The sequence below is a fragment of the Plectropomus leopardus genome, chromosome 13 (genome assembly GCF_008729295.1).
Source record: "Plectropomus leopardus isolate mb chromosome 13, YSFRI_Pleo_2.0, whole genome shotgun sequence".
In the NCBI taxonomy this organism is placed as follows: domain Eukaryota; kingdom Metazoa; phylum Chordata; class Actinopteri; order Perciformes; family Serranidae; genus Plectropomus; species Plectropomus leopardus.
The window spans coordinates 24,822,654-24,846,474 of record NC_056475.1 but is presented as its reverse complement, the minus strand read 5'-3'; the positions used below and the strand labels follow the sequence as shown (position 1 = coordinate 24,846,474).

At 39.9% G+C, this 23,821-nt stretch overlaps 1 protein-coding gene across 1 annotated transcript in view; it reads right to left on the bottom strand.

Annotated features, from left to right (window-relative positions):
* gria3a (glutamate receptor, ionotropic, AMPA 3a) overlaps positions 1–23,821 on the bottom strand; it is an 88,775-nt gene that overhangs the window by 23,008 nt on the left and 41,946 nt on the right. Inside the window, exons 5-11 of the mRNA XM_042499938.1 lie at positions 13,160–13,213; positions 12,748–12,909; positions 12,220–12,387; positions 10,241–10,345; positions 7,394–7,501; positions 4,022–4,228; positions 1,262–1,635 (exon numbers count right to left, since the gene is read on the bottom strand). Coding sequence (XP_042355872.1) covers positions 1,262–1,635; positions 4,022–4,228; positions 7,394–7,501; positions 10,241–10,345; positions 12,220–12,387; positions 12,748–12,909; positions 13,160–13,213 — 1,178 coding nt within the window. The remainder of the gene's footprint in view (positions 1–1,261; positions 1,636–4,021; positions 4,229–7,393; positions 7,502–10,240; positions 10,346–12,219; positions 12,388–12,747; positions 12,910–13,159; positions 13,214–23,821) is intronic.

The window sequence follows — 23,821 nt, the reverse complement described above, 5'->3', positions numbered from 1 at the left end:
AACGGTTTCTTCAACTGATTTCAATTTAGTTATCGTGCTAATACCTTAGCAATATCAAAATTCAAGCAGGAGCACTTTTTATTCCAGGCTTTTCGAGGGCTCGCCTTCCATGGTGCCCTTGATAATCAGTCCTACTTTTAATGTCACTAAGACACTCTTGTAACTAACTGTCAGATAAAGAAATCATCCATCTAAATCCGCTAATGGGACAATTTACCAGGCCGACATCCCACTGAGCAGCTGGGAGTCAGAAGCATATTCAGAAGCATAGACTGTATAAATAATTGACGTAGCCAATGGAGTCAAGAGTGACCATGTTTAGACAAGAGTGTGGAGGCATTTTACATAAGAGCCTGTGGGGATGTGCTCTGTTTTAGAGCCAGCCTCCAGTGGCCAATCAAGGATTCACAGTTTTTGGCACTTTGGCACTGGGTTAATTTTTCAGCCTTGCACGGTGCTATTTGTTCAGAAGCTACACGGTAGGTTATTAGACTATTATTTACTTGCACATATTTTGCCCCTATCCTTTAGATGTTACTTCTTAATGAATACTAATTATTAAAGAGCTGTTATTACTGTGTCCTGACAAAGAATAAAACCTGAATCAATGCTAAATATCCCACCATAAAAAGCCCACTTTTTTCCACATCATCCATAAATCCAATGTCATACTAATTTAAGTCTGTGAAAATCTATCTTTGGTCTTCAACCAGCTTCTAAAATCTCCCAAAGTCCCAGAAGAGAAGGATGACAGAGGCGAGAATCCTTGAAGATGAGGTCAGGGGCATCACACAACAGTGATGAGTAAAGAGATGAATAGATGGCATTAGGAAAGCAGTTATGGTGCTGATGATGTTCTTTTTCCTACAAAATGAATTATATGCACCAATGAGATGACCGTAAAATGGGACATGCAGCAAAAACACGGTAGCCCTCCAAGAGTCATGAGAAATTCAAGCAGGTTACTTGGAATGAGATGTAATGACCCCTGTGCATTTTACAGCCCTCAGCATGGTGGATATAAGTTATTTTGTGGATGCAAAGCATCACTGCCAGAATGCAGCTTCAAAACAAAGGTTTGTTTAGAGAAAGAAATGGGAGGAGAGTGCAGTGAAGTGAAGCATGAGGTTCAGGTAGACAGCAAAGCTCAAAATAACCTATATGCACCATGGCAGGAAGGAGATGTATGTATGGGACTATAAAACGCAGAGAGATGACGAGGACAACTGAGGGATGGTGGAAAGTGAATGCAACAACCAACCTTGGTGAGATATCGCATCCTTGCTGCATGAAGGCGCCCAGGGAGAACCACAGGCTATTAAAAATCCCAAAGTCGTTTGGAGGGTCTGGGGGGCTCTGAGGGTCTTTGGCCTCATCATTCTCGTCCAGATGCCACTCGTACGGGCTGAAACGGCTCACCAGGAAGAGCACCACACTCACGCCAATATAGGCAAAAACTATACACATCCAAATCTCATAGGCCAGTGGGTCCAGGAAGGAAAACACCCCAGGTTTGGACTTTTGAGGCTTCTTAATCATAATGGAGATGCCCAAGCTCATAAAGGGCTTCGAGAAGTCTATCACTTCTTCCCGTACCAACGTTATAGTTAGAGGAGCCACGGCTATGTCCGCTCTCTGTGAAAATGGGAACAGGCACACTGGGAGTTAGTCTCACATAACAAACAACCAACCAAAGTGTTACAAGTTGATTTAATGAAGGAAATATCAATAAAGTCAAACCAATAACCATGACTATATATAAGTCACACTGTCTTATAATCTCATATATATGCCCAGGCACTCAGCCTTAAAGGGGATTCATGGAGTAAAGAGATTGGACACGGTGAAATGCGACAGCTTACTGAATAGACCCATGATAATGCCTGTGAGAGGGATATCTGCCATTTGAAAATGAGTCACTCAGCATTTGTATTGGCTAATGTCTTTGTCTCGATCCAAATCTCCTCCATGAATCAAGCAGAGGGTTGGAAGACAGAGGTGGAGGAGCTTATGTAAGCAGTCCATGAAATGTGAATCAGCCTGTAAAATTCACCTTCATCAGATCCTCTGCAATCGCCTGACATGCTTTTCAATTAGTATCTCACTGCGGTGACTAAACATCAAAATATGGAAATACTTAACACACAAAAAGTTAGGAGGGTCTCAGCCAAAAGTGGCCACTATTCTGGATGTTATAAATATAGCAGAGGCCTTCTCATGGCCATTTTACTTGTTATGATCTCTTTCTATCTAAGCTATCAATAATGGAAGGGCTACAGGAGTGCAGAGTGCCCTGTGAAACAGCCATAACAGCAGAAACTACAGGTGTAAAATTGAAAAAATCTGCACTGAAGCAGTGTTTGCACGCAGATTTCTTCTAAGATTCCAGTCGGCGCTGTTATATATATTTTTAAACATTATTCATTCAGCAGCTGAGGTTCATAAAAGATGCAAATCATCTTGTTAAAGCCAGTTCAAGAGCGAGTGAGCCACGAGACGCATGACAAAACCAGTCTAGCTGATTTTACACTTGACGAAAGGCTTTCAAAAACCCACTCAGTTCCCATTAAAAGTATAACATATTAAACAACGATGTTTTACATCGGGTGTGTTTTTGCATGACTGAAATTAATCAAGATAATACTTTACAGGATAATATGCATGGATATATTTTACATTGACTAGAAATAGGCCAAGTGGGTTTTTTTAAAACCTCTCATATGTTCAGATGTGGAGGATTTTTCAATGCATTTACTATGCTTAAAAGTCATCTGAAAAAATCAAAGGGTTAAAGTAGTAATCTCGAAGATTTTCATCTAATTAAAAGTCTGTCTGTCTCAATGGTGATTGAGTCTGTGGCCCACTAAAAAAAGTAAGTATTGTAATATTAATATATTTGCGGTATTATGAACAAGGTGTCAAGAGGGACATTCAGAGAAAAAATGCTGCATTATGTTACTGCTAATGTAATGTGAATATTTCCTACAGCTGCAGCTTCACATTAAAAGTATGTAACTTGTGAAATACAAGGTGACCTTTATCATAAAGGAGTCACAGGAAACACAATGTGTTCTTCAGGGAACATAGCACTTGACAAGACAATGGTCATTTACAGCAACAAGACATGACAGACACAGTTCGCTATTAAATTCCAGACACCCAAAACTGACTTCAGAAAACTACTGGCAATAAATGCAGATTGTGGCGCCGAGAGATTAAACATGAAAGCCAGCATCCAGCAAGCACGTATATTCTGGGACTGTGTGACAGGAAAACTTGCAGGCAGCGGTATTCTGTATTCGTCATTCAAACAAAGGAAACCAGGAGACTTACAGGACGTATTCAAGACGCTAGTTAGCCAATTAGCACCTTAACAACTTGATGTTGAAGGAAAAAATGGTATTTACAGGGTGCTAATGCACAATAACACAAACAGTTATGAACCTATTCTGCTCAATGGCTAAAATATTATAATCCTATTTATTATAACAAGCTACTTCTAATCTCACATCTCACACACACTTGACTTAAGCTGTTTGTTTGCCTTCTGGCATTTTCTTCCATTTTTTTTCCTTGTGCACTGAGCTAAACTGCCAATCGGAGTGGTTTCATTCACCAACTCTGCAGTCTTCTATTTCATCGGTCGGCCTGGTATGTCTGCGTGTTAGGTGAAGAGCTGCAAGTAACAGACTGCACATCTCCAACTTACCAAGGTAACCTACTCTCTCTGCAGAAACATGGCATGTGCAGTATAAATTAGATCATGGTCGCTCACAGAATAATGGAGAAAGTCCAGTTACTGCCTGATTAATTCTTCTTTATTAAAACGATAATAGTGTGTTTTGCTGCCCCCCTGAGCTCTGTGACCAGAAAACCACATTTGTTTTTACAACCAGTAACAACCAGTGTTGCCAAACCAACTAGGTTTGAAATCTTCGAGATTACCACTTTAAGTTGCGGGAAATGATAAATGATATAACCCCCTCCCCCTTATGGGCGACACAGGCGGACTGACACTTACCCCATAAACTAGTTCACCAACCATCCCGTTCCACGTCTTGGTCTCTGGATCTCTGGCTCCGTACTTCCCATCCGGCACTACTGACAGCTTATATTTTATCCCCACATGTTTTGCAATTTCAGAAGCTAAATCGACACAGTAGCCTTCATATCTGTCATTTCCATCCATCTGCATATAGTTTTTCTTGTACATCACATACGGAGCTTCCTGTTAATTAGACATAATTTTGAGTTCACTGTGAAGAAACAAACACATCCACAGTGGCCGGACCTCAAGGGTCACACAAGGCCGTGACTGGTACTGTAGCATGCACACATGCTGGGGTGACAAACACACACGTGGGGGACACCAAAAGACAAAAAGAGCAGAGGTTAAAAGGATCTATACAGTATCAGTTACAGGCATGTTACTGGGGGGCTCAACAGACTAAAAAAGCGGGCTGCTGCTGGAGTAAAGAGGCCAACGAGGCCAGTGGGAGGAGCAAAGCATCTAACACATATAAAGGAGGCAAAGCGGGATGTCAGGGCTCCCTCATGCTAACCTCATCTGCAAACTAAATCTTTGGAAATGGGTAAAAGGCAGGGGGTTGCATGTGCTTTGCATCAGCGTGGCACAAGGAGCAGGACAAGCTGAATGGAGCACTTTTCCAGTTCATGAAGTAAACGTCAGTGACAGCAGAGAGACACATCAAAAACATGGAGATTAATTCACTCATCAAACAAATATCAAGTGCAAAGAAGAGTAGCTGTATGACCACATAAAAAGTCATACTCATTCTTACAATTTATTACTATTGTGACAATAAAATAATCTGCTTGTTGCCTTGATTATATCATTTGACTGTTCCACATCACCTCTTTGCTTGGACTTCATTAAAATTAGTAACATGCTTGCCATCAAACCTCTTTTCGACAAACTAATGTCAACTTGAGTATATTCAGCAATGGCGATTTATTCTTGTCATATGGCATTAATATGTTTTTCAGAGGTTCTTTGACTATCATTAAAGGGGACCTATTAAGCTTAATTTCAGTTCTATACTTGTATATAAGGTATCTACTATGTTTACATGCTTTAATGGTCAAAAACACATCATTTACATCAAACTCACAGTGCTATAAAACTTGTATTGACCCTCTGTCTGTTTTGGGCCTGTCAATTTAAGCCTCCCTCCCAAAAAAGCCAAATCTGCTGGGATTGGATACCAGTTGCAGGTCTTCCATATTTTGGCATTTATGCATGTAACTGCAGCCAAGGACTGACAGTAACAGAAATTAAAGGCACGTTTTATGAAAAATCACCAACAATAGCTTCTAAAAACAACTAGACATTCTCTAGCAGGAATATAATCCAAAATCTGGGACACAATCTGTGAGACATTTATGACATCAGCAACCAAGATTACATGTTTAACTATGATAGCATGTAGCTACATGTACATTAGCAATGTCCTTGCAGCCATGGAATGGCTCTAACAGAGACTAGCAGCACTTTTTTACCATTAAAAATCACATATAAAAGCTTCTAAACAAATTCCAGCAGGAATATGATCCGCAATCATAGAGAAATGAACAACATCAGCAACCAAGATTGCATTGGCAACATGTACGTTAGCAGAATACTTGCAGCTGGGGAAATTGCTGTAATGGAGAAAGTACTACTACCCTCTACTGTTAAAAATTACCATAAATAGTTATAAACACAACCAAGCACGTTCCAGCAAGAAAACGATCCAAAATCAGGGGAGAAATTTACAACATCAGCAACAGAGATAACATGTTTCCCTAATGTTAGCATGTAGCTACATGATCGTTAGCAGTGTACTTTTACTTTACTGTGAGAAATCACAAATAAAAGCTTTTTAACACAACCAGATTTGTTCCAACAGGAACATTATCCAAAACTGGTTAGAAACATCAACAACCAAGTTTCCAAATTTCTTTGACGTTAGTGTGCAGCTACATGTAGAAGTGCAGGCTATGTGATGTAAACACTTGCAGTAGCGTGCCTTAAGCGGATGACCACATAAAGAAATCCGTTCCAAAATGACTTGACACAATGACACACTGTAGCCACAGTACAAAAAAGTAAGTATTGTATCCAGAACGGTCAGCAACTTGAGGGTTTTGCTTACAGGGATTAGGTAGTTTTACATACGTTGATCTCATTATTTGAAACTTTGTCCACGTTGATTATGGACGTGCTTCATTGAAACACTATAAATAGGACACAAAATGTGAAAAAGCATGATAGGTCCCCTTTAAAAGTCATCTTTAGAGGAGACTGTTACGTGATGCTTTCACATCAATGTTACTCCATTGTTGTTAAAACTCATCCGCCTTTACCTTCTCTCTCATTCTGCAGTTGTGTACAATGTTACAAAAAACAAAATGAAAGAGTCGCACCCCATAATAATAGGATGGCCTTTCATTAAATATGGTGTTTTACTATAAAGTCATGGGATGTAAGAAAAGCAACATGACGTTAATGACATGACTGTGATGTATCTAAAATAATAGTTGTCTCTATTCAAATCAAAGGCATGCCTGGCAGTGAGAAAATAATGCAGTGACACTACTCTTCTGTTTTCCCTTCCTCACTCACTTCCTCACTGTTGTACTTCCTGCCTGGTCATGAGGATAATGACAGATTGAAATGAGAATGTATGACTATTACATTCTGAATTTGTCTAAGATGAAAACATAATAGGCAAAGTCAGAAGGAGCGAGAGGCCGTGGTTTTAAATGTAAGATAAGGCGCACCTTATCTTACATTTAAAAATGGCTGATGATTACTAACCTGTGGTATCTGTCTGGAACTATTCTAACTAGCACTGTGTCTAACCCTGAGCCTGGTATACTGGGAGCACTGGTTGTAGAGATGCCTATAATTTAAATTCAGTGCCAAAGAAAATTTGAACAAAGAGATAAACAGCCAAAGGTTGCCGCCTTTGGCTGTTTATGTCCTCCTTGCGCGCAGATCATTTCATGTCTCCGGCGAGACACAGCTGATTTACCCCGCCGCCACTGACGGATTACTTAATGAGAGGGAAACATGTTTACTTACGTATGCACTGAATGTGAATACGATGGTGTCTATCTTTATATCGTTATCGTTACCAAAGCCGTTATTGTGACGTCACTACTACAACAGCCCACCGTAATATAAAAAAACCAAAATGCTTTGGCACCCACACGGATACAGTTGAAACACTCTTTGTGAATCGACTGTTTCAACATGTAGTGAGTGGATGGAAAGCAACTCAAAACAAAATAATTCTACCCTCCCAGGACAGATTGCAACAATGGACACCTTGACCTTGAGTGGCAGAAATCTTAAGGTGAAACATTTAAAACCTGCTTGAGAGTGTACCATAATAGTAGTGACCACAATTGTTCGGTTTTCCACAGAAGAGGACTCGTTGGTGACCTGCTGATCCATTATATATACAAATTTTTCGTACTCATTCCAGTAGCCGATCTGAAAACAACACAGAGGTTCACATTTATTACAAGAAGCAGAAAGACATCTCACAGTAGAGCCTCCAAGTACGTGTGAGTTGGTTGGCTCTATCTGTACAGCAGTAGACATGTTGCCTGATGTAGGATTTTATAAAAAGCTTGTAGTGGTGCTTCTCACTTCACCTGGGCTACACTTCAGCAGAGTAGGCGTAATCTATTCCTGGTTCAGCAAATGCGCTCTTACATAACAAGAAAGCAGCACCAATAGAGCACTCGAAGACTGATAAAATTAATACAAACCTAATAGTCTAAATGTGCTTTTTCTAGTCAGCGCGGTAGGTTTCTCTACTGTTCTATTTATACTAACACATAGCACACACAGTATAATCTAAAACAAAAACAAACACTGGCCTGTGTCTACTGAACCTGAGATGATTCCAGTGGCTGCATTGTGTTTATTTCGGTTACACTCTGATGAATTCAGCCAAGAAGAAGTCGACGCCTCCCACTTCTGGTAGCTATGATGCACAATACTCACTCTGTTGTCACTGCAGATTGTCTGCAGATAGTTTGGATGTGCGGGCCGCTGTGATGTGTGTTGCCTTGTGAGCTGAACTGTGTAGACAGTATGGGGACACCTCCTTTCTGGTGCCAGCTTTTTGTGGGGACCTTGTCAGAGTTCAGGGTTAGGGGAGCTAGCCAAGCCGCGGCGTTGTCGGCAATGTTTTTGCCTTTGGCCTGCCCAGTTAAAGCAGGGCACTGAGGGAGCATGATACATGATGCTAAAAGTTACACTGAAAATACAAATGTTGTTCTTTTTTGCTGCCAATTTTGGTTTTTATTATTTGTTTTTATCATTAAAAGTCAGAAAAACTGTGGACAAACATATATATAAAGTTTTTAGCCCTTAAGGGGGCTGGTCGATGCACATTGTGAGCAGACTTGTTCTAGTAAGTCGAGCTTACAAACTAATCAGGCAGTAGACTGTGTTTTGTTAGCAGCATTGAAGAAAACAGCAAAATCATTTAGTGTCTAAACTAACAGGCATTGACAAGTCTTACAGCTGTCGAGCTAAATGGCTAAATGAGTTTATTGAGAGAGTGCACTTCTCCTCAGTTGGTTTGTTAGCTCATTTAGCAAACCGGGGCACAGAACAAAACAAGTGTCCACGCTTGTTGACAAAATGGACAAAGTGAATACTAATGTTATGCTGTGGCTCTTCTGTGTCCATGTCTATGGCTGGTATTTATTTAAATATAGTGTAAAATTGAGGTTACTACACATTTTTACTAATAGATTTTCTGAACTTTTCCGTAACTTTTCAAGTCACCACGCCCCTTTTTTCTATCTTATAGATAGATGTCAAGGCAACTTGACATGTATCTGGATTAAAATTTTGACTTAGTGCACATGTCTATAAATTGTTGTGAGAAACAGAGTGATTCACTGTCATGCCCCATCGTGAGGTTCCCCAATCCAAGTGGATCAGAGACCCAACACTGTATCTGGATATGGCTTATCTGAACATCTGTATGTGTATAACAATACCCAAAACAACGTTATATTCGATATTCAAAACTTTTCCAAAACATTTCATTAATTCCAAAACATTTTCAGGCCTTGAAAACAGTTTTTCATAATTTAATAATTTCAAACTTAATTTCATGACTGTGGAAACCCTGTAAAATTAAATGGTTTTTACTGGCTACATAACCAAAATATAAATTCCATCCTTTTGGATATTGATTTCCTCAAAAGAGGACAAAGGATGTCTCTACAGATCTCTATGCCTTAGCACAAAGTAAACATGCAGTTTAAAGTCAGGTGCTCTTTAATGCTACAAAGACAGCTGCTGTTGGGATTTGTGCTGTAAAACTTCTTACAACTAAAAGAGCTGCATTATAGGGAGGTATAATGGAGAGTTTTACTGTGTTGGTGGTTTTGTGTCTTGTGGAAAACGCTGAAAATTCAACTGAAATTCAAAAAGTCACATTTAAATAAATACATTTAGATAATGTACAAAACATCAGTTAAATATAATCTTGCAAAGCAAGCCCACAAATTAGACTCAGCTTGTTTTCTGCCTACACTCAGTAGGAATGTGCTTGTTGTAATTTAAGGTGATTGACAGCTCATTCAGGCATCAGCATGAACCCCTCAGACATCTGATTGGACAGATGTACCACTCACTGGGCTGCCAGTGGTTTTCACTATCAAATTTAAAAGTTTGAAACACATGGCAGCTCTTTTAATCTTTGAGATCTTCTGAATTATCAACTTTAATCTGTTTCTAAATCAGTGTGAGGCCCTGCAGTAGAATTAATGCCTGAGTTTGTAGCCACAACATGCAATTTAAATAGCTGTTGGTGATGTTTTTGAGCCATGTCATCATCTAAACTGCCACTCCCGAAAGGTTTGTAGATTGGTTTAGCATCCATCTGCAGGGCTCGAGTGATTCTCAGTGGAAGTTTTCCAGATTAAAATCTCGGAGGGGATGTGCACTCTCATGATTTGGGCTGGCTTTGCAAGACTGGCAGCGTCTGCTCAAATCAGAACCAACCCTAAAAGTCGTGTGCTGCCTACATGCCAAGAGAAAGTAAAATCCCTTTTACAGAGCTTGTTTAAACTTGCTTTCATGTCAAATGACTCTAAAACATACAACATTAGCATCTTTATCATATGACAATACTTTTAAGAGTACTTCATTCCATATAATTTATGTAATGACAGGTGTTTCCAAGGCTGTGTGCTCACTTACCTTCCTGGGGCCTCCCGACTTCATCTCATAAACATCAATTGTGTAATTAGATCTTCGGCCAAATGTGTCAAACTGGATGTTTCCTGTCATACCTTGTACTTGGACCTGCCAGGTGACAAGAAAAAAAAAATTATAACAAGCTTCTAACATGCAGTAAGTGAGCAAACTCCTCATGAAAACAAACTGTTTCTATATATGGCTTCAAAAGTTCCCTCCAGCGCCTTTACTTGGCAATATGTTTTTATGCTCACAGTCTATTAGGAAGGCAGCTGTTTTGGCAGGCGAACTTGGAGTGACTGTGAGGTTTGTTTTTGGATGAATCAGATCAATATGGAGGGCTGACAATTCTGGACATTTGTGCTAAAAGCAGGGAAAATTACAGATTTTTAAGGCAAGGGAAACATTGGGCCGTATTCACTAACATCTTTTTTATTGTTTTTTCTTAAATTTGTTTTTAGAAAAGTCTAGGAGGCAGACACCTCTTACACATTTAAGAGCAGAATTTCCTCCCTTATAAAGATTATAGTTAGGGCTTGCTCAAGCTTGCCTCGGACCTTCTCTCCTGTTAGGGTCCCAGGACAATGCAAAATGCTGTAAAGCCCTTTAAGTCAAATTATGATTTGTAATAATGGACTTTCCAAATAAATATTGACTTGACTTGGTGGATATTATGTCAGATTCACTGCATGTTCTTAAACAACAGAATTGTTCACACCTGTCATTTATAATGATAAATCCACTTTTCTTTTCATGTTAAAAACACATCAGTTGATCCAAATTAGCATTGGTAAACACCCTGCAAAACTCCATAAAAGGGCAGGGCCGTGTGCACACACAGAAACTAAAGAAGAAGTTGAGAGAATGAAGTCAACAATGCCAAAATGAAAGTCTCAAGAGGGGTGGAACACAGGACTCAAACATAAAAAAAACCCTTCTGTTTTTAAGTGGAGGAGCTTCGGCAGAAAGTGAACGCCAAACGTGCTGTCATATTTAGTAGCTTCAGGAATGGAGATAAAATAACACAGACAAATGCATGTGATGCACAAATACACATTAATCAACCACACAAACCACAAACTCTATGCATTATCGTAGCATAATTTTGAGAGTGGGGATGTGTGGGGATAGAGACGAGCGCCATGGTGCTCTCCAAGGTTCGTATGGTATGTAAGTCTGCGTGTGTTTGAGAGAGACAGAAAGAGGGAGATAGAAGGTTTTCATCAGTGAACTATTTTAGGTTACATTTCTGTAATTAAGTTATCAAAACCAATTACTCGGAATGCTACTTTTTCAATTTATGTCCCATCTGAACCGCCTGTGATATTTTCTAATGCCATCAATCACAAATAATTAGATGGCGTGGTTTCCTTTACCATAACTGATTTGAAGTGTAAGTAGCATGCTTGTTTTAAAAGGCCATTATGCTTTTTTTTTTTAAATGTAAATAATTATTTTTTTAAATCCTATAAGTTATTAAAATATTATTGCAAAATAAATCCAATATTGTTATACAATTGTGGAATTGAAGAAAACATAATATCCAATTATTCTGCACAGACATGTTAGCACAAAATGTGCGTAAGAGTGCTCTGTTGTGTGCATAGATTCTGTTCTTACCTAAGATCGCAGAAAAATCAGAAAACATTGGTGATTTTCAGAATCTTGGTGAAAAATGTGTAAAATGGTTTTGAGAAGAAATTTCATCTTAAAAATGGTTGGCGAATGAGGCGCATTGCTTTCACTTTTTCCTGAGACAAAGAGATGAAATCAAAGTTGATATTTCAAAAATAATACTGTTTTCAACATGTTGTATGGAATGAAACATGGTGCTGTTACAGCTCTTGTGCCAGAGGGATAAAATCCATAACTTTTGAAGCTGAATAGAGGGAAGAGTGATATAATCTGAAGATTAAACCGTAGGGTAAATCAAATCAAAAGCAGAGCTGTTTACAGAGACAGTGAACACCCCTCGGTCTTACCATTTTGAGGGCTCTCTCTATGTCGATGCCTTGGCTCCAAGGCACAGCGGGGTTGGCGAGGCAGTCGCCCGCACTCCCCCTGCGAGACACGTCCACTCGCTGGCGTCGAAGATACCGGAAGGCCTCAGCGATCACGAGGATGGCATCGTGGGTCAGCGCTGATGTGTACTGAAATAAAGGCCAAAAGAAACCCCAGTGACGCACCGCTGACATCATGCAGACTGCACTATCAAAGCAAGGTTATCCTCTCCGCAGCAGTGCTCAGTAAACACAGAGAGCAGCGCTACTGATGTAAGATGTAAAAAAAAAAAAAAATCAAAGCATTGCATTATGATTGACATAAGAAATTGTGCAAGTGTGAAAGACGCTTCTGTTCAAGGGCAAGCAGGTGACAAGTTATTTAAGCAGTGAAAAGATTCAGCAGAGTTACTACCTTAAAACTTGAAGAGAGAGACAGGGAGAGAAAAAGTGTCTTTGAAGATGCTGAATTAAATGTAACTGCAGCATCGGCGGCTCTGCCTCACTGACCTTCAGTGGAGTGTTTTTGGCTTCTGGAAATTCTCTTTCATCCAGGCGCTCCCAGCGCTGGAGGAACTGCTGGACGATGGAGCTGTCTGGGTTGATGATCTGGAAGCCTGTGATGTTGGCTCCACCAGAAAAGACCCTGTCCAGGCTCATGTTGGAAAAACCCTGAGAGCAAAGAGCACAAGTAGCTGCGAGAGGGATGAGGGATCATTAGCAGCAAAGAAAAAACTTCTTTCACTTGCCCATCATTATAGTTCTGTTTAATTACTGCAACCAATTGTTAGTCTATCGTAACTACATATTGAGAGGTTTGACTACACTACAGAGAGTGTTGCATTTCTTTGCACTGCATTGCATCACGCTGAGCGGTGTTGTTCTGGGCTTTGTTGGATTGTTTCATGTAGAGAGCTCTCACCAGGTTGGCAAGGATATAATGGTATCCTCTGCTGTTTTTTCCCGAGGTCACCACCTACAAGTCGCAGGAGGAGACACACAGTGAGTCACATCTCATAACACGGAGAACATTTGGAGGGCTGAGATTCAGAAATGACAAAGACCTTTAATTTCATAACAGAGTAGTTGGTAGAAAGAAAGTGGAGGGGGAAAAAAAGACATTTTAGAGAGACATTTGCAGAGGGAGCGCGTGAGCACATTTGTACATTTGTGTGTGTTTGTGTGAGACACACACAGAGAGGGGAGAAACTGTGATGACAGCACTTGTTCCTTTCCATTAACTTCAACATGTAAAATAAGGTCAAGGCTCCGGCAAACCTCCCTCCCTGTCTCTCTCTCTCTCTCTCTCTCTCTCTCTCTCCCTCTCTGCAGCTGCCTGTGCTCTACAGTCTGCCTCTTCCTGCTCCGCCTGTCTCAGTCGCACACTAGACTTAATTAAACCCAAAACGTTGTACAGCACCTGTCTGAGCGAGCAGACACAGAGAGAGCTGCACTCGCTGATTTCTTTAAACTTCCTCACCAGCCAAACCGCTCTCACTCTTTCACACGCATTTTCTTTCTCCCTCAATTCTGATTCTCCATCGCAGAAGCTTCAAAAGATACTGCGGGGGTGGATAGATGCTTTTTTTCTCCCTGTCTTTTCACTTTCTACACTCCCCCACAATTTTGATATAAGTGTATTCAGGCACTGAAATCAGCTAAATGTTAAATGTCCAGAGTGATAGTGATATCATGTTGGAGAGATTTTATAGAGGACTTGAATATAGATGAGACATTTTTACAACAGCACTGAAACAAGGACATGCATCCCCGTGGTACATTTCTAGTGCTATTTCCATATTTTTCATTTCGGCCGGGCGTACAGTGATGCAAAAATGTTCCAGTTTTTTTATTCAGTGCATGGAGTCTCACATCTGTGCACTTTCAACTCCTCTGCTTACTCCTGCCTTAATGTCTCCTAATTGTCTCTAGAGAGGGAATGTCCTTGATGCTCCAAGGTCGGCCCTCCGACCGGCTTATACACTCTGACAAATTTCTACAATAAATCCAATTACCTCTCTCGGAAGTGCAAAAATGATTTCATTGTGTTCGACATTTTGCACCTCTCACTGCTGCCCCACATTCTGCGTTTCTTACTCACAAGCAGAAATTCCTGGAATCTTTTCTACTTATTGTCTTCCAAATTGTCTTGAAAAGCTTTTCATTTGCAGTAGTGCAGCAACACAGTGAGCACTAAATGAAGCTGCAGTGCCTGCAGAGACTGGGCTACAACTCCCGTTTGTCACCAGCACACTCAGGCAGAAAGCACAAGACTTCACACTTCTATATGCGCATCCAAAACTGACACCTCAACTGCTGTTTCTGACTGAAACCGCGTTTAGCTGTTAGAAAATAAGCAATTGTAAACATTTATTGCTTACTGTAGCTGCGAGGCACATGAAAACAAATAATAACATGGGAGTTTTTGTGTTTTATTTGGCTGTCTACTGGAGGGGTAAAAGTTATAATGAATGCCAGGAAAGTTCATAAACACATGGCAGGTTTTTTGGTTTATTAAACCACAGCTGGGAGTCAAATGCTACAAGCTTCTGCAACCAATTTATCACAAACTACAAAGTTGATAAAAATGACAAATGACAAAAAGGTTTGTATTACAAAGTGAAAAGCATTACAAATGAATCAGCAGAGTGCTATGAGTCTTTGAAAATTAGAGCTCTGGTGTTTTTTTTTTTTTAAATAAAAATCGTATCAATATTGATTGTAGTGATGGAAGTAGGTTGTTGTACTTCAGCAGCATAATAAAATTCCTGAAATTCAGTTATGGCTTTCAGTTATGCTATGCCATGCCAAGATTTTCAGTGACCCTATCTCACCAAACCTATAAAATATTTTAGAAGTGCCACTACCAAAAAATCATATTGCCTCATAGTCATTCACTGTTGATTTTCATGTGCATCTTGTTGACAGGTTGGGCTTTTGTGTCAAGTATTTCTTTTCAAGACAGCCTGAAAATGTTTTGACTTGGAGAGAAAAAAAGAAAATCCCCTGACAACTGCATTGGCACTAAGCACAGAGACTGACAACTATTTTAAAGTTGGGATATCTGGTTGCTAAAACAGGTGGCATTTGTTTGATTCTGTCTGCATTTACACAATCAATGAATGAGCCAACTCCAAACTAAAAATTGTACAACCTCTTCCTGACATACATGTATTAGCTATAAGTATAGCTACAGAACATAATGAGAACAGTTAATGATCACACAAGACTGAAATCACTAAGTTCCTTCCAGACATTGGCACCAACAAAGATTTTGGCCAGATGGGGGAAAATCATGGGATGGCACCACAAAACCAAGAGCTATAACTGAATTTCATGGATGCCTTTATGCAGTGTAAGTATGTTAGTTAGTTGAAATCTATGTTATTATGAGAGTTACAGAATAACATCCTGATATACTTTTTTTTTGTTATTAGTGTTACTAATTAGCCTATCTAATGTGCATAGATAAATAACAGCACAGTTAAAATTTTGAGTTCCACAACAATCCTGTATTAATGTATTCTGTATATACATGTGATTTAGTGTTCTTCAAATAGGCTAGTTGACTTTTCCGTAAAAATACAAATATACATTTTGAAGGAGTAAACTGATTGTATGCAACAAGCATTTACTGGGAATGAGTCTTCTCAAGCTTAAAAACAGCACACAGAGGCCTCTAATTATTTTTGATTATTTTTACGAGGGAGGCAGGCACCGATTGCAGCGCCACTGCTTACTGTTGCAAAAGCTTTGAAAGCTTGTGCAAAATGCTCCGTTTCCACTAAATTATTATCATTATTTTCAATTTGACCCTGGTTTTACGTAATTAGTCACTGTGTTTTCATTGTGAGCATCTAAAAAAATCACGCTAACACAAGAGTTTCTACAAATACACAATGGAATTACATAAGAATTATCATATTGACAACAGATTAAAGTCAGGAAACTTTGTAAATTGTGGCCATACGCAGCTTTTGTAAAACAAATAAATGAATATATGTTCACACAAATAGACTTCACAACTGATTGGTTGAGCGGTTCTTAAAAAATAGTAGGTAATGCATGTTCACCATTCTATTTAATAAATCCTCTGAAAATAAACTAAGTCTGAAAAATACCTTAAAAAACATGAACCAGTTACATACCTCAAGCGATGTTTCTGCCACTATGTGAGCAGTACACATGTTCTTGTAAAGGATTATTTCATTTGATTTGCTGTGGGATTTGCTCCATCCCTCTGTTGGCAGTGCTGTTCTGGAAAAAAGCATCTGGGCATAACAAATATTTTTAGGATCCTGATGCTCCAGTTTCATGGTCCCCTGGGATAATCGCTTTTTGTGAGTATGTGAAACCACCGGGATCCTGAGGTCAGGCACTACCGTCACTGAGAGACCGACACTTCTATTGTCACAGGACCTGTATCTTCCTCTTTGTCAAAATCCATTTCTCACAAAACAGCTTCTTCAAACAGCTCGGGGGGAAAGAAGACCCGCGGCCTGTAAGCGAGAGGGAACCTGCAGCACTGATTGTACCGACTGGCTCCTACATTTTTAATGCTCATTGAATGGAAAGGATAGTCTAAGTGCCATGCCCTGTCATCCTTTTCCTACAGTTAATGTGCTCATCTGGCAACAGTCCAAAGTGCATCTGCGATGAGTCAAACCAAGAGGGCTAAATCATATAAACAGCTCCCAAAATGCGGTTGGCTTTCATGATCGGTAATCAGTTAGCCCAAAACATGACATGTCCTTACAACTGAGAAAAGGACAACTATTATATTTTCAGCTTAAAGGTACCCTGTTGAGTTTTTGACCACTGGTCACGCTATGGTGCAATATTTTTGAAGCCCCTTTCACATATGTGCTGCAGACCTGAAATTATCTAGACATTACCCGGAGGAGCTGTGTGTGAGAATGTAAATGTCCATATCAGCTGGATTGAACATTAGACAAACGTTATCCTGCCAGCTCAAAAATTACAAAGTCCATGAAATGTCCAGTAGTGCTTATGTGTTAATAGAGCAAGAAATGGTCAGGAGAATTCACAACGAGTTGATGACGTTGCTATCACAAGATTCCAGATATTACAGTCCGTCACAACAAAAGTCCAGTGCTGGCTAAACGTAAACCTGAGCTGTACACACTCTTAGCTAACTGCAATGAAAATTCCCAAGGGGTATTAGTGTAGGTGTATTGGTGTATTGTGATATGTGTATTCTGGCATATTGTACTATATGTATTGCAATATGTGCACTGTGGTATATGTTATCATGTATGTATTTTTGTAAATGTCCTGTAGTATGTGTATTGTAGTATATGTTATCATGTATGTATTGTGGCATATGAACTATAGTATGTGTATTGTAGTATGTGTGTTGTAGTATGTGTGTTGCGGTACATGTATTTTATTGTGCTTTCCATGTTTATAGTGCATTGTGGTTTTATGATGTTTAAAATTCAATATTTTAATAACTTCATAGGTCTATATGTAAAAGCCTAACTACAGACACAGGTTCAATTAGCAATACCTATATACTTTTTATACAATATTTCAGTGTCATACTCTGTATTGGAAGTATATTAAGTTGCATCGTCTCTATCAAATTAAATAAAAATCCAATTCAATGTTCACGTGAAACCGTAAGAAAACAAAAAGTGTCATTTACATGAATACAGCTGACCACAGCTGACTGAAAATTTCTCGTTGCCAAGATGACAAGATTTGGGAACTGAAGCTTGGGAAGCTGAAATGTAAGGAACAGTGGGAAACTGTTGTTTATGACCAAAGTATGCAGTGTTCTCCATGTCATGTCCTGCATGCTCTACCCGGGCGCCATCTATCACCTGCACCACACAGAGTATTTCCAGTGAGCAAGAACACTTCTGAAACAGACACAGACCTCCTGTTGTGTGTGACGTGTGAAAGGGAAACTCCAATTTCCAATGTCTAGACCTCATTCTCCAGAGACTGTCAAAAGTTCTTATGAGAAAACAAATTAAGAGTGAGTCTCTATTTTGCTTGAGATACACTCAGGCGAATAATGCAATACACATTCCTGTATTGTTTCATGTCTTGTTACTCTTTCGACTGCAATTAGTGCCGATAACATGCCAAGAAACCCAGCAATAAGCCTGCTAAGGGGAGAAATAAAAAGACTAAACGAGAACGTAAACACAGGTTTTAAAAAATGCAACAAAAAAAATCAGCTTTGCAAATGTTTTATGGGGAAGGAAATAAAGCACATTCAACACCACTGTTAACTCTCAAAGGCATACCAAACTCCACATAGCACCTTCATGCTAAGATTAGCTAACTGGCTAATGTTGTAGCCTCATAACAAACAGATTTGAGAGTGGTATCGATTTTCTGATGTCAAATGTCAAAGTATCCCTAGCCTTAGACTCCAAATCCAGTGTTGTTTTCTTATCTTTAAATCCTACACTCTGCAGTTAAAAATAAAACACAGCACATCATCCTCCAACCGCCAGAAGTGCGATACAAATAAACCCGGTATACAGACTCCTGCTCCATCTTTACCTTTGTATTCACCTCTCTGTGGACGATATAATCAGAAATATGGAGCCATCTCCTCACGCTGTGGAGCAGACAGGAGGAGGGACAGACAGAGAGCAGTTGTCTCAGGTCTCAATTATCTTTATTTGCCCGTCCTCAGGGCTCCTCCTTTCCCACCTGTCCGGACGCGCAGGTCTGTGCTGTGCCTTTTGAAGCGGGCCACAGCCGGGCCGGGCTGCAGGACGATCAGCCTAAATATTCCTGCGGGAATCGACTCTAATTAAGGAGACTGGAGCCACAGTCCTGCACAGAGCTGGATGTCTGCCCAAGTGCCTTCAAGAGGATTTGACTCTCTTCCCACTGATGGAGGCTTCTCTTTGTTACAGTGATTTGTCATCTGCCTTCTTCAGAACTGGAACGGGCATCCTAAGGTTGATGACTGTCCCTTTTCACCAGTCAACTAATTATTGTTACGCTACTCAAAACAGGGCATAATGTGAGGAGGGATTTAACTGTCAAAGAAGTGCATTAAAGACAGAAAACACAGCAGAGGAAGGACATGGCTGTGGATCAGTTAAACATGGCTCCAAATCCCCTATTGTGAGCAGACCTTAACATAAAGCTCAATCCTTAATGGAGAGTAGTTATGAAACCTCTGGCTTTCTTTCTGCCTGCACCTTATACAAAAAAATACACAATATTTTAGACAGATTTTGAAGAAAATGTTAAGAGTCCTTGCTGATTTCTAGTCTTTGTATTAATATTTAAAATGTGATTAAATATAAAACTTCCCTTCATACTTCATTGAATGGATTTGGTACACTACAAGCACTTTTTTTTGTTTTGTCCCTGGGACCGTGTGCAGTCTGACAGTTTAAGCGTCTGTTTTTTCTCTCCTTTCAGCAGCCATCAGCTCCATACTTCTGAAGTTCACACAGTCTTCTTATTGAATGCCAATATCAACAAAATAAAAAAAAGTGTATGAAGTTGTAATGTCCTTACTATCCTTGTTGCAGTTGTGCACTTGCCAACTCCCCTGCTTGCGCATGTTTGATGTTGTTTTTCATTTTTTGGTTGGTTTTTACTCAGACTTCTCTGGGGTCTCCTTTGGATGCCTGGGCTACAAAGAATACTCCACAAAAACTTCCTCTTTTACAGTCCAATGTTTTTCTTTGTTCAGAAGCCATGTTTTCTTGTTTATAATGGAAGCTAAGGAAAAGGAAAAGAAGGGCTAAGCACAGATAGTTGTCTTGTTGCTGCAGTCAGTTTATGGGGCATTGCAGTTCATGCAGTTCTTTCACATTTTTATTTGCAGTTGGAGGTGAGATTTCATATATAATGAATTAGCAAGGACAACTTGGAAAATAAAGGACAGGAAAATACAAAGGACAAGTAAATGTAAAGTGTCCTCTCCTGAAAATATGTATTAGGACCCTCATGACTAATCATTATTTTAGTATAGTCTGAGGTCAGTTGGTCAGGGTGACTATAATGTTCATGGTTTTTAGCTCCTTCTTGGTTATAACTGCACTGACAGTAATCTAGAAAGGTGCCAGAGAGTTCACTTCATGGCAATTATGTTTTGTATACTACTACCTTTGAAATTTTTAAACATGCCGTGTGTGCAGGTTAGTGCACGTGAGTACCAGTGTGTCCCACTGGCTAGCTCATCAACACCATTTTCACTGTGCGTATACGGTGACCATGACCGTGTTATGGCCGACATCAGAACATCGTATAACGTAGCCCCACCCTTCCATTATCCCAACAATGTTAGCTCTGTCAGCGCTGTTGCTGCTATTAGTGTTGTTTATGGAGTTAGCACCATAACACTAAATATTGCATACTTAAACAATGGCACAATCTCTTTAGAGTGTTTTGAAAATTACATTATTTACATAATTTTCCTCTTTTATTGATGCATTTTTTAATTTCTATGGCACATTATTGACACTAAATGACTATACTCATTCCTGCTCTCTGTAGTCCAGACAAAAGTGAGCAAAAGTGTATCATGTGTCCATGCATTCCTATGCTAATGCAGGTAAAAGATGAAATACAAACAAAACAAAGATCCTCCTCAGCTAAACACATTCCCCTACAGTACTACTAGTGACCAAAACTGCACTGGTAGGCTTCAAATATTTTTAAACTAGAAGTTGAATTTTCACAGACAGAGGTTTACACAATTTTTAAACCGCACTGCAGCAAGCAAATATTGCGCCAAAACTGTCAACTTTCTATCGCTGAACTGACTCTGTATTAGATCCTGTAATCACAGTACAGTAAACCTACTCTTTATCAACTGTGAAAGCATCATGGAGTTACCTATATATACATTTTTAGCCATGTTAGCAGCTTGGCTGTGGGGATGCCAGTGTTAGTTGGTCAGTCCAGACTACGGACTGATGGACGGACTACGGATTTCCATGAAATTTTGTAGAGACATTTATAGTTTTCATTGAATAAATCCTCATGACTTTGGTGATAATAGCTCCACCACAATATTCATATTTTTAATTTTCAGTGAAATGTCTCAAAAAGTATAGGATGGAGTGGCATGGCATTTTGTATAGATGTTAAAAGCTGTAAAAGACAATTTCTTATTACTTTGTTGATCCCTTTACTTTTCATATAGCACCGTCAGTAGGTCAGTTTCTAAATACTTTGATTTATGACCGCATACCTGCAAAACAAAATGACTTCCCCATCAGCCTCAGCTGTGCTTAATGTTTAGGGCTAATTATCAAATTTTAGCATGCTAACAGGCTATACTAGGAGGGTGAACATGACATATTGGAAAATATCACTAAATAACCTTAGCATGCAAGCATGGTCACCGTGATCATGTTAGCATGCTGATATTTGCATAATGCTAAAAGCACCGCTGTACTTTAGGTATATTTGCCTTTCCTAGTATAGCGAAGGCATGACCCGCCCCTACACTCTTTCTGATTGGCTAGTACTTGTTGTCTTTGTTGGTTGGACCGGTTTGATTTAGGCAATGGGATTGGTATGGGTGACATTCTTACCTTAACCCATAAGGTAAGAATGTCAGGGTTAACCAATCAGGGTGAGGCAGAGTAGGGCCTAGTAGGGTCATACCATCACTGTCCTAGAAACGCAAATATGTGTACTTTAGTAGCAGCCTAACACAGCCACTAGCACAGCTGTTTAAAAAATCTGGGACCAAACAAACATTTAAAAAAACCACCCCCTCAAGAGAAAATATTTATGCTACATAAACCATTAGTTCTGTCACGGCCTTAAAAACCAACGCCCACGCAAAACCAAACTACTATGCACATACAAGACTGAATAACATCCACACAGATGTAATCTCATCCCTAACACACCATCTTGTTTTACTATCCAACTCTCTGGGAGTGGAATTCCAGAGCACCTCTGGGCGTTCAGCACTTCTCCTATTTCCCTCCAAAGCACCAGACAGGCAGACTCACTACATGGCTCAATTCCCACAAGCTCTCTCTTTTTCTCTCCCTCGGACTCTTTCACTGTCTGTCCACTGTGCAGGAGGAGGCTGGAGGTGACTGCTCCTCTGGCAGCGATTATACATCCACTGTGCCTCTATTATTGATGAGAAGCCTTAGAGGTGTTTATCGCTCCGTCTTTACTTTAGTGAAGGGATGAGACAGACTGATACTTTTAAAGGCGGTGAGAGAGCCGGCAGGGGAGTAAAAATACCCCACAGCACACTTATCAACAAATAAAGCCCTGTAACAAGTGAAACTACTCTGATTAAAGTAATTAGCGCAAAATGAATGATGGCTATCTGCAAATGAATTCATGTGTAATACACTTGGTAAAAAATAATAGCCGCAATGCAGGTATAAAAAGAATTTCATTTTGATGATTTTAGTGTTCACGAGGTCAAATCCTAAATTCTGGTTGCAAAATAAATTCTGTCCAGAACGTTTGCTTCCTGATGCCTGAGTGATCTCAGTTGTGTTTGCTCACTCCTGCCTTTGTGAGAGATCTTCCCTCAGGCTAGGAGGGTAGGCTATTTATAGTAGGCTCATTGTTGTTGCTGTTATGGGACAGTGTGTCCTACTTACACTGGGAGCTGATATTACATTAAAGCAAGTGTTGATGTCACAGCTCGTACAAGGAATCCATCTCGGGAGACGTGGGTCCGTCCTACCGCTCTCAAGCATCTGGAGAGATGCTCGTCTGACAGATGCTGCCTTCAAGGCCACCACTCGCATTAATCCGCCACAGTAAAGAGATTATGATTGGATCGGCCTGACGTGAACCCAAATGACCTCCATTATCTGATTCCATAACTAGAATCTAATATGGGGGCAATTTGAGAACATTTGAAGAACCATTCGGTATCAACGTGAAGGGCAGAGAAAAGCAAACTTCTCTTAATAAATGAAAACGTTCTGTGCCTTCACTACGAATATTCCCTCGCGTCAGAAGAAATGAAGACAGATCTGTAGTGAAGGTCAGAGTGAAACTCGTAAGGGCAGCAATAATGAAGATCATTACGTAGAGGGCAAAAGCCTTTACACACAAATATCTAAGCAAAGAACAGAAGGTTAAGATGTGCTCGGGATTAATGGTTTAAATAAGCACACACACACACACGCACGCACGCACACACACGCACACACACACACACACACACACACACACACACACACAGAAAACAGGCTGCGTTTGTGGGCTTAATGGTTTTTGTAACATATTAATCTGCTGAGCACCTGTGTACAGTAGCTGCAATGACCCAAACTGAAGAGAGACATTAACTTTTAGCTGTCAAACTGGTCACATTTTATTTGCCAACAAGTCCTCATAACCTAAACAACAAGATCGGTCATTTGTCAGTGACCTCAAAAACAACTTGTATAAGCATTTTTGAATGCCTTTACTGCATGTTTAAGGTTGGGTTAGAAAACTGAAACAACTCGATGGAGAAATCAGCTTCATTCTTGAAATAAACCAACACTGATTGCTAGAGACAGGGCATAAATCTCAGCTTCCAGAGTCACACGCTGTATATGCACAACAATTCACCTCTCCCCTGACCTCTGCACACTCCCTA